Raw genomic sequence first — 15811 nt, forward strand, 5'->3', positions numbered from 1 at the left:
GAACATATGCTTTCATTTCTTTGTGGTAAATCCTAGCTGCAGAATGGCTAGGTCATATGGTAAGTGTATGTTTAAATATTTTTAGAAACTGCCAAACTGTTTTCCAAAGCAGTTGTACCAGTTAACATTATTGTACAACAGTGCATGAGAGTTCCAGTTACTTCACATCGTCTCCAATACTTAGTACAGTCTTTTTAATTTGAGTCATTCTAATAAGTGTATCGTGGTACCTCATTGTGATTTTAATTTCCATATCCCTAATATTAATAATGTTGAGAATCTTTTCCTATGTTTATTTGCCATCCATCTATCCACTTTGGTGAAGTGTCTGTTTGAATCTTTTGCCTGTTTTTTTAATTGAGTGGTTTTCTTATTATTGAGTTTTGAGATTTCTTTACATATGCAAGATACAAGTCCTTTATCAGATATGTGGTTTGCAAATATTTTCTCCCAGTCCATGGTTTGTTTTTTCATTCCCTTAAAAGTGTCTTTTGAAAAGCAGAAATTCTTAATTTTGATTAAGTCCAATGTATCAACTTTTTCTATTATGGATTGTGTCATTTGCTATTATATCTAAAAAAAAATCTTTGCCTAATCCAAAGTCACAAAGATTTTTCCCGTGTTTTCTTCTAAAAGTTTTATAGTTTTAGGTTTTACATTTTGGTTTGTGATTCATTTTTAGTTAATTTTTGTGGATGGTACAAGGTATGGATCAAAGTTCATATGGATACCCAGTTGTTCCAGCTCCATTTATTCAAAAGACTATCCTTTTTCCTCTTAATTACCTTGCAGCTTTGTCAAAAATCAATTGATGATGTATGTGTGGGTCTACTTTTGGACCTATTCAGTTCCATTGATCTTTTTGTCTATCTTGATGCCAATATCATACTGTCTTGGTTACTGTAGCTTTTTAATAACTCTTGAAGTCAAGTAGTGTAAGTCCTTCAACTTTGTTCTTTTTCAAAGTTTTTTGTGTCTTTTGAATTTTCATGTGAATTATAGAACCTGCCAATTTCAACAACAACAAAAAATCTGCTGAGATTTTCATTGGGATTGTGTCAAATCTAGATCAGTTTGGAGAGAATTGACTTCTTAACAATATTGAGTCTTCTGTCCATTTGTTTAGGTCTTTTTAAATTTCTCAGCAATGTTTTATAGCTTTCAGTGTTAAGATCTTACACATCTTTTGTCATATTTATCCCTAAGTATTTAATATTTTTAATGCTATTGTAAATGGTATTTAAAATTTTTAATTTCTGGATTATTCGTGGCACATATGTAGAATTACACTTTTACTTCTTTTCCAATCTGTGTGCCTTTCATTTCTCTTTCTTGTTTTATGTACTGACTAAAACCTTCAGTACAGTGTTCAAAAGAACTGGTAAGAGTGAATGGGGAAAAGGCATTTGGTCTTGCACCATTTTATATAGATATGTGTTAGCTATAAGTTTTTTGTAATTATCAGGGGATTAGGAAGTTCCTTTCTGTTCCTAGATTGCTGACAGTTTTTATTAGAAATGGGTGTTGGATTTTGTTAAATGCTTTTATCTGCATCCATTGAGATGATCATATGGCTTTTGCTTTTGTTCTTATTACATTGATTTTTTAACGTTAAACGCAACTCTGCATCACTACAGATCACATGGACATTAAAAGGATGATGATAAAGGAATACTGTGAACAACTCTATGCCCCAAAATTTTAAACCTAGATGAAATGGACCAATTCCTTGAAAGATACAATCTTCCACAGCTCACTTAGGAAGGAATAGACATTCTATAGGCCTATACCTATTAAAGAAATTGAATCAATAATTAATAACCTTCAAAAACAGAAAGTATCAGGCCCAGATGGGTTCACTGGTGAATTCTACCAAATGTTTAAAGAAGAAATTATACCAGTTCTCTACAGTCTCTTCTAGAAGGTAGAAACAGAGTGAATACTTTCTAACTCATTCTAAGAGGCCAGCATTACCCTAATACCAAAACCAAACAATGATATTACAAGAAGAGAAAACTACAGACCAATATGTTTCATGAACACAGATGCTCATCTGTGAGCTCATTTACGTCTTATAAAGAATGTAAAATGGTGCAGCCTCTATGGAAAACAGTATGGTAGTTCCTCGAAATATTAAAGATAGAATTACCATATGATCCAGCACTCCCGCTTCTGGGTATATATCCAAAAGAATTGAAAGCAGGATCTAAAAAAGATATTTGCATACCCATGTTCATAGCCATATTATTCACAATAGCCAAGAGGTGGAAGCAACCCAAGTGTCCATCAACAGGTGAATGGCTAAACAAAATCTAGTGTATATAAATATACAATAGAATATTATTCATCCTTAAAAAGAGAGGAAATACTGTCACATGCTACAACATGGGTGAAACTTGAGGACATTATTCTAAGTGAAACAAGCCAGTCACAAAAAGCTAAATACTGTATGAATCCACTTATATGAGGTATCTAACGTAGTTGAATACATATAAACAAAAAGTAGAATGATGGTTTCCACGGGTTGACGGGAGGGGGAAATGGGAAGTTGTTGTCTAATAAGAGTAGAGTTTCAGTTTTATGAGATGAAAAAGTTCTGGAGATTGATTGCACAACAGTGTGAACCTACTTAACACTACTGAACTACACACTTAAAAAAAGATAATATCGTAAATTTTATTATGTGGTTTTTACTATAATTCAAAATAAAATATTTTTTTAAATAGTAATAGGCAAACACACAATTGCAAGATTAATATGAGTTTATTAGGTACAATTTTTTGGTAATATTTTAAACTGTTTGCTTCATATTTAAGTATGGTTTTGTCACTGTTGTTATGTGTAGTGATATCACAATAAGGAAAATTTCTAAAATTTTTTAAAAGCTAATAATATGCCAATAAAACAAAGTAACTCTTAAATTAAAAAAAAAAATCCTCAACAAAATATTAGCAAATTGAATCCAACAATGTATAAAAAGAATTATACACCATGACCAAGTGGAATTTATTCCAAGTATGCAAAGCTGGTTTAATATTCAAAAATCGATTAATGTAATCCATCACATCAAAATCACATGATTCTATCAATAGATACAGAAAAGGCAATTGGCAAAATCCATTTATGATTAAAAACTCTCAGCAAACCAAGAATAGAGGAGAACTTCCTCAACTGCATAAAGTAAAATGCAAGCTAAAATTCCAATAAAATACCACTACAAACCTACCAAAATGGCTAAAATTTAAGAGTGACAATATCAATTTGTTAGTGAAGATGTGGAGCACTTGTAACTCTGATACATTCTGGTGGGAAGGTAAATAGACACAACTTTTAAAAAACTGTTTTGCCATATCTACTAGAGCTCAACATATACCTACTCTATGGCCCAGCAATTCTACTCCTAGGTGAAATGAGAGCATATATCCATGAAAAGACATATATGTAGATGTTCACAGTAGCTTTATTCATAATAGCCAAAACTACAATCAGCCTATATGTCCACCACAGGAGAAAAGATAAATAGAAGTGTGTTCATATAATGGAATATCAACCAATAATAATAAAAAGAATGAACCACTCTTACATGCAGAAACAGAGAGGAATCTTATACTGTTGAGTAAAAGAAACCTGGCACAAAAGAATACATACCGTATAAATGCATTTATATGAAATTCAAGAACAAGAAAAACAAATTGATGATAATGCATTGGGGTGAAAGTAGTATTGATTAGTAAGGGGTATGAGAGTACTTTCTGGGATGCTGGAAATATTCCACATCTTGATCAGGGTGGTGGTTACTGCCAGTAGTGTGCTAAGCTCTAGCAGGCTTATACCTGCTTATAAGAGCTAATTGTTAAATTTTCATGAATTTTGCAAGCTGGTTGACTTACATGGGTGGTTTGAAATTGGCCAGGGTAGGAATTTTTACACTATGAAAATGTCCAACTGCTTTTACAAATTAGGGAGAGTTAATTGATAGACATATACCAGCACACCACTCGTTATTGCTTATCAATCCTTTGCCTCTGATTGTAAAAGAATTCTAGAGACACAGAAGGAGGATAAGTTAAGGGAGTTACTGAGGAATGTTCTCATTCAGCCTAAGCCAAGGAGAGTTAGCAATGAGAAACTAGCGTACTATTTGACATGTCTCAGCTGTAGTGGATATTACTTTGATTGTGTATGAAATCAACTGCCTAATATTTGATTTTTCCATCTTGCCTTTAATCCAACTTAAATTTTTTCTCTGTATTCTTGAAATAGCTAAATGGTAGAGAAAATTATCAGTATACCATACCTTTCCATAGACTCCTTTTGACATGTTGCTGAATTTGTGTTCTTTTGATTTTGAGTAGTTCAGAAGTTTTTGTTTCTGCTTCTTTAGGAGCATTCTGGAAGAGTTTTCCGACTTCAGTTTGATGAATTCCAGATTGTCAGTAGTTCACATGATGACACAATCCTCATCTGGGACTTCCTAAATGATCCAGCTGCCCAAGCTGAACCCCCCCGCTCCCCTTCTCGAACATACACCTATATCTCGAGATAAATAATCATACACTGACCTCATACTTGCCCAGGTATGAAAAAGAATTGTGTACATAGCACTGTGGGTAGGAGATGGAATATTAGCTGTAAGGTATTGCTAGTTCATGGAGACTTCTCATGCCCTTTATCTTTCCAAGTCCTGTAAAGCAGGGGAAGCTGACAACGTGAGACAGGGCTGGGACTGCACATTGGATGCTGCCTTTCATCAAGGTAGCCAGCCTCAGTTCTAGATGATTCTTGACCTAGATCTAGATGATCCTTGTGTAGTAGAACTAATAATTTCTGCCCCAGTTATCTAATAGGATTGTTAAGAAAATAAAATGGAATTTGAATCAGTTTCAAAACTAAGAGTAATGACCCCAAATCCTGTGGCTTTGTAGTTCCCAGATCAAACCAGTACCTATAATTGAGACCCTTTAATCCAAGTAGATAAGCTAATGTGTGAATGGAAAAATCTCTTGGCGAAATATCACGCTGATATCTCACAGCTCTGCCTTGTCAGTGTCATTTGATTATAAAAGGTAGCTTTTTTACCCTTATCCTCACTCTCCAAAAAAGAAAAGAATTGTCTTTTGACCTTGGAAGTAGCTCTGTGAGAACTCTGTGTAGTCTCCCACTAAAGTCTCCATCCTCCCTCTGAGGCAGGAAAAGATCCTAAAATTCATCTTTCTCTATATTATGGTATATTCAGATCATACCTTGTGTCCTAACCAGTTCAAATACATTAATTAGGTTGTCGCTGGTTTGGGAAAACTATACCAGCTATTAGGGAGCGTTGCTGTCATTATGATTTCTCATTTCCCATGCTTGCCTCAGTTCTTGTGATAGAAGTACACATTTAGTACACTTTTCTGCACATATTTTTGCAGTGGTTCTTCTGAGTGGAGTGGTTCGTGCCCTGGTGGGCTCACTTCAGTGCTTGCTTCTCTCACAGAGGACAGCTGCTTCCTTATCCCTCAGCTTCCTTCACCAAGTCACACAGGCAGGCCTGGGTGAGAATCTTAGCTGTGTGCCCTTGGGCAAATAACCTCCCAGAGCCTTAGTTTCCTTATTAGTAGAATGAGTGTTGCAATACCTACTACACAGAGCTGTTGTGAGGATTGCATTGAAATCTTATATGTAAAATTCTTAGTGCTTAGCACCAACGCCTAGCACATAACAAGCCCTCAGTAAAAAGTGGTGATTAGTATTAATATTGTAATCGTCATGTATCTATCCCTTTCTTTTGCCAAAATTTTCTCCTCTTTAGATTTCTTTGGCATTTTGCCATTTTTAATATTCTTTCTGGCTCTCTGATTATGTCTCCCTCCTCCTCTCACCCCTAAAACATAGAGATCCCCTAAGAGTCTGTCTCAGACTTTTCTTCCTTACCTAAGTTCCCTTCTTTGGCTGCCTTATCTCTTCCCAAGGCTTCAGCTATCATCTCAATGTAGATGACTCTCAAATTTATATCTCTAGTCCCAACCTCTGCCTTAATCTCCAGGCCACATGTCCAGCCACCACCTACACATCTGTCCTTGAAGATACTAGGAGCGCATCTAGTGTACACATCTAACAATCAGACTTTCCCCTCATCTACACTGCCAGTGCCCTCCAGCCAAGCAGCCGGACGGCTTCACCCAACTCCCCCACTTCTGTTAGTGGCACAACTATGTTCCTGGCCACTTGGGGCCAGAACCTCAGAGCTGTCCTTGCCTGCTCTACCATTACATGCTATACCCGCCATAGTCACTCTTAATCTCAAGACATCAGAGTCACTCTGCATGAGTGCTACTGCCCTGAGCACGTCAGTGAGCCCAGCCAAGTCCCCAGACAGGCCACGTAGCCTTTGACAGAAGCTCCTGCGTGGCATGGGCAGAGAGCAGGTGTTAGGAAGGACCTCTGAGCCTTTCTTCCAATTGACAGCTAGGTTAATTTTGTTTTCCTCTCAGACCAAGTGAGAAATATAGGGAAAGGGACTAATGACTGTTTGCTCTGTTTTCACACAGGACTTGTTAAAGTTGCGGTATTTAACGTATCTGCCAATACCAGGATGAGCAACAACAGTAACAATCAAACAACTACCCACTTTCCCTGGACTAGCCAAGGAGTGGGGCTTTAAGACTCCTGTTGGGACACAGTTGGTCTGCAGTCGACCCAGGATGGTCTACTCAACACAGCTGACTGCTTCCGTGCTGCTATCAGAAGATGTCTTTTATCTTTCGTGAATGATTGGAACTTTTAAATCTCACCTCGCCTCCCTTTTCCTTTCCCCTCTGCACCTGTTTTTTCCTCATTTGGTCCCAGACAAAGACGACTTATAAATATATTTAGTGTTTTGCCAGAATCTCTCTTGCTTTGCTGTTAAGCAGAAGAACTAGTTTCTCTATATAGCCTACTGGGAGATACCCACTTCTAGGGGACAGGGGGATACAGCTTTAAGCCAGACAGCACCTGGTGTCTGCCTGTGAACTGCAGGAATGCCCGGCGGCTGGCAAGATCAGCCCAGCCCTGCTGTGCTTAGGAGGAAACAGCCGTCTATAGAGCCTCTGGGGCAAGAAACAGAAAAAAAGAATGCACACACTGGAAGGTTTGGGCCTCTTTCCTTCCAACTCTTTCTCTGTTTCTGTCCCTTTCCCCCCTTCCCCCCATTCTCCTTCAACCTGTTTCTCTGCTCCACCTGAGAAGAAAGAGTATGAAGAGAGAGTCCTCAGTTAGCATGAGGCAAATCAGCTAGAAAATGCAACACTTGGGAGAGTTAAATGTGTTCAGTCCAAGTTTCAAACCCAGGCTTTTGCTGCAAGTGACCCTATGTGGCAACAATGGATTCTCAGATCTGGTACTCTCATCATATTTACAACTCTTCTCTCTTCTCTTTCTAACACCTCCCCCAAAAAAGGAGGGGGCAGAAATTTCCTGGGCTCCATCAATGACCGCCTCTTCTCTGGACTCAGCAGTCTCCTCGATTCCACGTCGAGTGTGGAAAGGAGCTGCTGATTGCATTTCCTCTCATTAGCAATTAGATGTGTAATAAAAAGCATTGTACTTCATCTTAAATCACTGGTAAAGCTCAGCCTACAGAAAGGTTTGAGATGGCCAGAGCCAGTTGCTCGGTGCGTTCTGCATAATGGTTCACATCTCTGATTTCCTCGTCAGGGCTGTGAGCACCTAGGCACCTATATGCTTGCCAAGACCACTATCAGAATAGCTCAAGAAGTGGTCAGGAGTAAACGTTGATTTCTTTTTCATTTAGGCCAGTAAATATCATCTCTCAAAAATCAAGCTAATCATCTCAACCTTGCACTGCAGAACCTTCCTTCTGCTTTTCAGTATTTACAAAAGGCAAAGCTGCCAGAGAGAGAGGATCAGGGTGAAGTTTGGCATACAGGTTTATTAATGAGGCCGAAACTGCCTTCTCTTTTGTTTTCTTCCTCCTCTTGGCCTCATTTCACTCTCCACTCTCCCTAGCCAATAAAATTTCTCTGGCAGTTGAGCATCGTAAACAAATGGACCTCAACAAGGGCTGGGCTAACCTGGCCACTTGCAAGGCAGCTGTGTGGGCTTCAGGTGCAGGGCACGGGTGCCGCCCGAGCTGGGAGCACAGGGAATACTATGAGTGTGTGCCCAGCTTGTTTCCCAGAGCAGGAGTGGATGTGCACCAGCATGGGCACACCCATCAAAGGCCTCAAGGTCACAGTGCAGTCTCAAGTTTCCCTTGGAAGCTGACCAGTCACGCCCATTGTTTCCATTCCTAATCAAAGCAGTTGAGTAAAAGAAAGCCCCTTTTTAACCAGCTGCTGTAAAAGCATCAGAATGGGAGCCAGTTGCAGGTGACCTCAAAGCCAGGCCACCTGTAGTTCAGCAGAGGGAGAAGGGCAGAAAAATCATCTTCACTCTACCCTCTGATTTGCAAGAAGGTGTCCTCCTCCCAAATTGTGCCCAGACTGAATGCTGTTACTTCATATTGAGAGGCAGGTTATGCATATGCATTTTTCTTTCCTGCTTTGTGAGTGCTTTTTAGCTTTTACTTCCAGGTTATATTCAGAAAATATTTCCCAGTATAATGATATGTCATTGCCTGAGAAATATTTTCTGAGTATAATTCCCTTCCCAACTACCCGGATGCTACAGAGAAATATTTTCTATTTAGCCACTATCAAGGTTCCTTGTCTATTGTGTTGACTGTTAATGGCTTTTTGATTGGTTAAGGATTTTGCTACAGAAGAGGTAGAGGGCCGAATAACACACAAGTCAGGCATTAAAGAGGCATGGATTTCGAGCTGTTTCAAAATATTGTCCAATAGCCATAACTCTACTAGCCCTTCTGTTATATGCTGCTATTCAAAAATGGGAGCTGTTGAATATTCATTGGTGGCCAGGGTTTTGCTCTCCCATCTAGGTTCAGTTGCAGGTATATTGTTTCTAAGACTGTTTTGAAGCTTGTCCAGTACATCATAAATGAGATCCAGGGTGGACCCTGCAGTCTGGAGCCATTAGCTCGGTTGAGGATATTCTCCAAGTTGTCCTCTGCTGCTGATGGAAATGGGAATGAAGTTAAGTGGTCTGAAAAACTTGAGTCAGTCACATTTCTCAGCTCTGGGGGTCATTTACCAGTTCATTGTAGAAGAAATAATCAGGTAAGTAGAAGTTCATTTCCAGAGAAGGTAAACCCCACTTACATCTCTGCATGATTTCAGTGGGAATTGATTATCACTAATCCCCAACTGGGCTAGAATAAATGTAAAGTTTGACCTTTTTAAAGAGAAAAGAGAAACAAAGAAAGTCTCAACACATTTAAAGGAATGGTAGAAAAGGGGCTGAAGGTGTCTCTGGGTTCAGAAATGAAACGTCTCCATCATATATTAGTCTCTTCTCACTAAAATTCCAATGTGGGCCTGAAAGAAACGTTTCTTAAAGATGGGAGGAAGCTTTTTCAAAGGCGTGCAAGGACCATGTGCACGCACCTGCACCTGGAGTTCTGTGGGCACATGTGAGCTCTCTGTTCCCACTGGGGCTGCTTGGACAAAGCCAGCATGCCCTGCTGCACATGTGTGTGTTTCCACTGCTGAGAACATCCTTTTACTGTCTTATGTGCAATTTGAAAGTGGATGTGAATTGTCCACTTTCGTGGGACACCTTTTACACTTGTAAATTGTAATGGGAATGGGAGGCCTTTTACACTTGTCCCTTGGCAGAATTCTTTCTGGTGACTCTTCACCAGAAACTTCAGAGACAGGGACTTTCTGGAACTCTATTGACAAGTAATGAAGTCTGGCCCTCATAACTTGTTTCTGAACTGGAAAAGACCCTGGGACCCCTAAATCATTCTGTTTTCTGCTTGAATAAGAAAAATCCTTTTTATTTTTCTTTTGTAAAATCAGAAGCTGAAGAGAAGAAAATATGTGCTCTTCTTTGCCGTCTCCTGGTACCCATAGGTCTGAACAGCTGTGGTTGGTCTCCTCCTTAGCACTCAATTGCGTGTGGAAACAAAGGGCTTGGGGTGGAGGGCGTGGGGAATACTGGAAATAATTAGGGCAGTTTTTTCTTTCCTAGAATTAGATTGGATACCTTGGTATTGTTGACCTTCTTGGCATTTTCCATTTACCTTAGATGGTAATATCTTCCTGCCTAAAGTGGGAGCAGTCCAACCCAGAATACTGCAGGCCTGAGAGGCTAGGCTGCCAGCCCGATTCTGGAGGAATCCAAGGTACTCCCAGGTGGAAAAGGGGATGCTTAGATACCCCCCACCTGTCACCGTCACGCTCTTTGATGATCAGGTTTACCATATGACTTGAATTCACACTTCTGATCTCTCTCCCCATTTGGATGAGTTCAACAGACTTTCCAAGAGTTGGAGAACATGAAAAGGTGCCCTTGCTTCTCCTTGCCTTCCTCTCTTACCTCCTAGAATAACTCGCACTTCTAACAAGTGCACCCAAAGCCTACAGGCTGAGTAATCTCCCTGGGCTTAAACCACATGGCTGATCACTGACAGACCAGAGCCCCTTACTTTATCCACAGTCTCAACATAATCGGTGCCAGAAAGACAACCATCTCTTAGGGGTTTAAAGCTGAGTTTTGCTTCTTGTTATTTTTACCTGTAGTTCATTTGTAACTTTAGAATCCTTGGAACTGAGGAGAGAAACCAAAAGAGCATGATCACGGCTGCCTGATTTCAGTTGGAACTTTTTTTTTTTTTTTAATAATTTTATTTATTTATTTTCCCCCAAAGCCCCAGTAGATAGTTGTATGTCATAGCTGCACTTCCTTCTAGTTGCTGTATGTGGGACGCGGCCTCAGCATGGCCAGAGAAGCAGTGTGTCAGTGCACGCCCGGGATCCAAACCCGGGCCGCCAGCAGCGGAGCGCACACACTCAACCGCTAAGCCACGGGGCCAGCCCTCAGTTGGAACTTAATGCATTGATAACTGAGAAAACCTTTTCTGTTGTAAGTTGAGTACCTATGACCTAAAATTTCTTGGAGGCAGATGACATCTAAAATATGTGCTCTCAGGGCCGGCCCGGTGGCGCAGTGGTTAAGTGCGTGCACTCTGCTTCAGCGGCCCAGGGTTCGCAGGTTCAGATCCCAGGCGCGCACTGACGCACCGCTTGTCAAGCCATGCTGTGGCGGCGTCCCATATAAAGTAGAGGAAGATGGGCACGGATGTTAGCCCAGGGCCAATCTTCCTCAGCAAAAAAGGAGGATTGGCATCGGATGTTAGGTCAGGGCTGATCTTCCTCACAAAAAAAATAAATAAATAAAATATGTGCTCTCCAACCCAGCCAGCTGGCTCTTAGCTCCTGATTGGCTCTGTATGTGTGTAAGGGTCAGTGTAGTAAATGGCACTATAAATGTCACTGCCCCTCTATCCCTTTCCCTTTTTGGACACTGAAGGAAAAGACCAACAAGGAGGGTCAGACCTCTGGGTACCAAGGAAACTAACACATTCCCCAAATCAGTGATCACTCAAGCCCGACCCAGACTGTTCTGAGGGATGTTCACTGGACTCCAGCTATGGGGCAGGGTCAGCAACAGATGTGAGCTTCCCCGAGAGCTTTCTGTTGGTTCAGCCTTTGTTCTCTAGCCTCTTAAGTGCTGACTGCTTTGACTTTTGTGATTATGTTATGGTGATGTGTAGTCAGTGTACCAATATGTTCACAACCTAGGATCATGGTAATATAGTGTGTTTTGGTTTTTTTAACTGTTCAGAAAAAAGTAACTTAAATTACAAATATAAGATTAAAGTGAATTTTCTAAGTGTCTTGTCTCTTTGCCCCAACATCAAGAGGACAGTGAATATTTCAATATACAAATTGAGGGAGTGCACAGATACCTTTTAAGATAATCTGACCTGAGAAAACAACATTGAGAAAAGTCAGGGCCAAATGGTGTGAATAAATATAGGGCCCTTGGTATACACTTAGTATTCCATGTTGAATTAAACTGAAGCCAACATGATGTCTAATTTGGGAACTGGTCACCATAGCTGAGCCTACTACAACCCAGCCTGAGCCCAGAACTTAAATTTTCCTCTTCCTTAAATTTCCTTTCCTTAAATTTGCCTTCTCAGAGGGTGAGAAGACTTAGGTTTCCCCTGCATCCCATTTGGTCAGTTTCTAGACAAGTGAGCTCACGTTCAGGAGCAATTTCCAGAGAAACTCCAACAAGCTATAAAAATGAAGAAAGCACTGACTGTCTGGGGAAACTCACTCCCCTTACCTCCTTAAAGCAAACCCAGGGAGATGGGTGCAAGGTGGCAGGCATGGCAGACCCCCTCCTCTTCTCGCTTGTTTCTTCTCCTAGTGTCACAAGGAGGACCCTTGTCAAAATTAATCCACCTTTGTTTTCCATCTATGGGCTCTTGGTAGTAGTATTCCTCCCTGCTTGACTGGGCTTTGTCAGCCTTGTGGTCCCAGTGCCTGTGGTACCTGGACTGACCACTGTGGTCATTAGAGCATTCTCAGACTTAGACAACAGGGCCTAGTGTGAAACTACCCCTCCTAGAATGGAGACATGTCAGAGCATCAGGTGCCCCTGGCATTTTGCAGATGAGGAACCTGTGGAGCAGCAGAAGGGGCTCCCCCAACTGCCCAAGACACACTGGACAACTCTAACAACTAAGGACAGGGAGGGAGGAGTCAGCAAAGACTCCTCCAGCCACTGGCATCTACTCAGTTGTCACTTGCCAGCTGGGCTTCTGAGCCCACAATTGAGCAGAGGTTGGGCCTGGGGTTTACGAGTCTCTCACTTTCAACGCCAGTGTCAGATCGCTTCTCCCAGGAATGCTGGGGTTTAGGGCATCCCCTTGGAAGACTCAGCCCTAAAGTCGCTGTCTCCTAAAGCCAGGCTGGGCCTGGAATCCCTCTTCCCTTGAAACCTATATCTGCACCACCATCAGCAATGACTAAGGGGAGGAGACCTCTCTTCCTGATTGGCTCTTGCCAATTAAGAGCATTTTATTAGGTTGCTAATTAAAGGCACTTCGTTAGCAGCAGGAGAGGCCGGGTGGGTGCCTAGTGAGATGGAGCCGAAGCCAGGAGGAATCGTTTTCCTCCCCCCTATGGAAGCAGAGCCTCTCAGGGAACCCTCTCAGTTCCCCAACCTCTCCCGCTGTGTCTACCACACCCCTTGCTTTCAATTAGCAGCTCTGAGGGGAGTGAGGTCATTACCAAACCCAGGTGGAGAGCCCTCCCCTGCCTCAGGCCATAAGAGGCCCTCAGAGGCTGTCCTGGGCCCCGTGCACCTCATTTGGAGTCTGGGCCCAGGGAAGGAGAGGCTGGGCCACCCAAGAGGTTGTGATTGTTCTCCGCACTGAGGAATGGCCTGTGGGTCCCCATCACTGAGGCTATTGCTAGCAGTCACCTAGTGAACAGGATGACCAGTCGCTTGGTCACATGATATGAATCTCCATGCCCCCTCCCTCACTGTGTTACTAGGAAATGTGACTTGCCTACTGATCACTTTGCAAGAGCCCAGTCCACAGAGACCCAGATTAGGTCCAGGAGGAGGGGCTGCTGGTTTTACAATCCCTGCCACGTGGACCCTGAGACCCCACCTCTGGTCCTGATCTCATCACATTTGAGACACTTCTGCATGGTCCACGTAAGCCCCAGGGAAGTCCCCTTCCTCCAGCAAGGGAGGAGGGCCTAGCTGTAACTTAGCACATGGGAGCTGGCATGCAGGGTCAGAGATACCCCCCCCATCCCATCTTGCTGCCCTCTTCACCCCCTCACTTAACTGCAGAATTAGCACCAGCCCAGGCTGGGAGGGCAGATTTATGGCTGGGCCTCCCTCCCTCCATTTAACCCGAGGCCGGCTCGGGCTCCAGACACTAAATTAGATTTTTGACAATTAGAGAGACTAATGGGCACATAGCCATCCCCAGAGCCAGATATCCAGCAAGGCCGTCCTTTAATATCCACCACTGGCCGGCCAGCCCCCTCTCTCCCCGGGTGGGCATTTCTCTCCCAGGCCCTGTATCTCTCTGCCTGGGCTCTGCATGCACTCCTGAGGTTTCTCTGGTTCCCTTACCCTCTCCTTCCCACCCCTTGCCCAATGCCAGCTCGGCTCTGGGGCTCTGCCCTCTTCGCCCTCTGGTCACTTCTCGCTCATCTCCACCCTCCCCAGGGCCCATCCCTCTGTAATCTTTCCATCTGCCCCTAGCAGACTGCAAGCCCCTTGAGGGCAGGGGCCTGTGCCCTATCCCTAACCTACATGCTCAGCAACCAATAGGTGCTTAGTAAATTGTTGTTTCCTGAGTCTGCCTCTCTTCCTCCTCTCTCTGAGCCCCTGGATCTCCAAGGCCCACCTACCCTGCCCTCTTGGCCCCAGGCCCACTCCTGGATCTGGCCTGGCTCTGCTCCAGCATGGGCTGGGTCCCCCTTCCCTGCAGCCCCTCAGTCCTGGTGGCTCTTGGGCTGGGCAGGTAATGAGATTGCAGTAAGTGGTGTTGGGGGCGGGGAGCTGCTCACATTCACTCAGGCAGACTCATAGCTCTGTCAGGCTGATTGGTCCTGAGTGGAGGCACAAACGGCCCCCCACGGACACGCTGAGATTGGTTATAAAATTACAGGCATTTGTTCTGCTGTCAGTGGCCTTCCCTCCCTCCCCTCTGCCCGCTTGCCTGGGCTCCCCACCACCCCCCACCCAGCCCTCTCTCCCCTGGGATCAGCCCACACACTCTGAAGGACCCTGGCCAGGGGCCATCACGACATGGGGCCAAGAGGCTGAGGTCACCAAGCCCCCCATCCGGGCAGGCCTTCAAACCTGGGATGGCCCTGGGATGGTCACAGCTCAGGCTGGCCTCAGAGTGACCTGACCCTGTGCTCAGGGTTTCCTATTCCCTGAGGGTCAGTGGGCGTGGGGGCCTGGGGCAAACAGGCCTTGGAATCCAGATGCTCAGATGCCATGTAGAGGAAGAGGTCCTGCGCCCAGGCTCAGGGCAACCAGTCCCTAGGTCCCTAGAGCAACCAGTGCCCACAACCTTTCAGGGGGTCCTGGCCAGGGGAGGGGGAGTGAGGGGTGTCTGGGGGCCTTACCTGCTGAAGGAGGGAGTAGCAGCAGTCGGGTGGCTGGGAGGAGCCCACCTCTCTTCCCTTCATGTAGCCAGTCCCCTGCCCTGTACCCTGACCCCCAGGTAAGGACAAATCAGCCCTCAGGAGGGTCCTGCTGCCCACACCTAGTCCCTGAAGTCTGGGCCAGACCTAGAAGCCAATATGGCCCACGGGACTCCTGCTATGGTTACCCTCTACAGGCTAAGTCCCCTTGGCCTGGTCCCCGCACTCACCGTCTAGGGCCAAGGGTCAATGGCCATCAGTCCCTCTGGCTTTTGCAGGGGCCCAATGCCAGTGTGCCTTGAAATGCTGTTTTGTGCTCTGGTGATGCTTTCACAGAGGTACCCACTCCTTGCTGGCCCTGCTCCCCTGCCTGACAGACACACCAGCCTGGTCCTTCTTACTCTGGCCTCTCGGCCTCCTTCCCACCCTCATTTCTCCAACAAGGCCCAGGCCCGCAGCCTTGCCTGGCCCCTCAGCTCCAGACTCAGTCCTTCTCTGTCCATCACCACCCTGTCAGGAGCCAAGGCACCCTGTAACCAGCTGGGGGGCCATGTTGAGGGGAGGGTTCCCCAGCTCGGAGTCCTGGCTGCTGGATACAAGGTGCCTTCCTGCCATCCGTCATGCATTCTCAGCCCAGAATGTATTTGCCGTAATTACATCTTTAATTAGGGTGGTGACGGCTCATTGTTCACCAACAATGATGGATCAGATCCTCCTGTTTGCCATCCTCC

The 15811-nt window shown here is 44.2% G+C and overlaps 1 protein-coding gene across 4 annotated transcripts in view; it reads left to right on the forward strand.

The window, feature by feature from the left end:
• BTRC (beta-transducin repeat containing E3 ubiquitin protein ligase) overlaps positions 1 to 6871 on the forward strand; it is a 171040-nt gene extending 164169 nt beyond the window's left edge. For all 4 annotated transcript variants that reach the window (XM_058543798.1, XM_058543799.1, XM_058543800.1 and 1 more), the window contains 2 exons: positions 4385 to 4577; positions 6534 to 6871. In XM_058543798.1, the coding sequence (XP_058399781.1) occupies positions 4385 to 4546 (162 nt within the window). In that variant the 3' untranslated portion in view covers positions 4547 to 4577; positions 6534 to 6871. The remainder of the gene's footprint in view (positions 1 to 4384; positions 4578 to 6533) is intronic.
• Positions 6872 to 15811: the final 8940 nt, after the last annotated feature.

The sequence above is a fragment of the Diceros bicornis genome, chromosome 6, assembly GCF_020826845.1.
Source record: "Diceros bicornis minor isolate mBicDic1 chromosome 6, mDicBic1.mat.cur, whole genome shotgun sequence".
NCBI classification, from domain to species: Eukaryota; Metazoa; Chordata; class Mammalia; order Perissodactyla; family Rhinocerotidae; genus Diceros; species Diceros bicornis.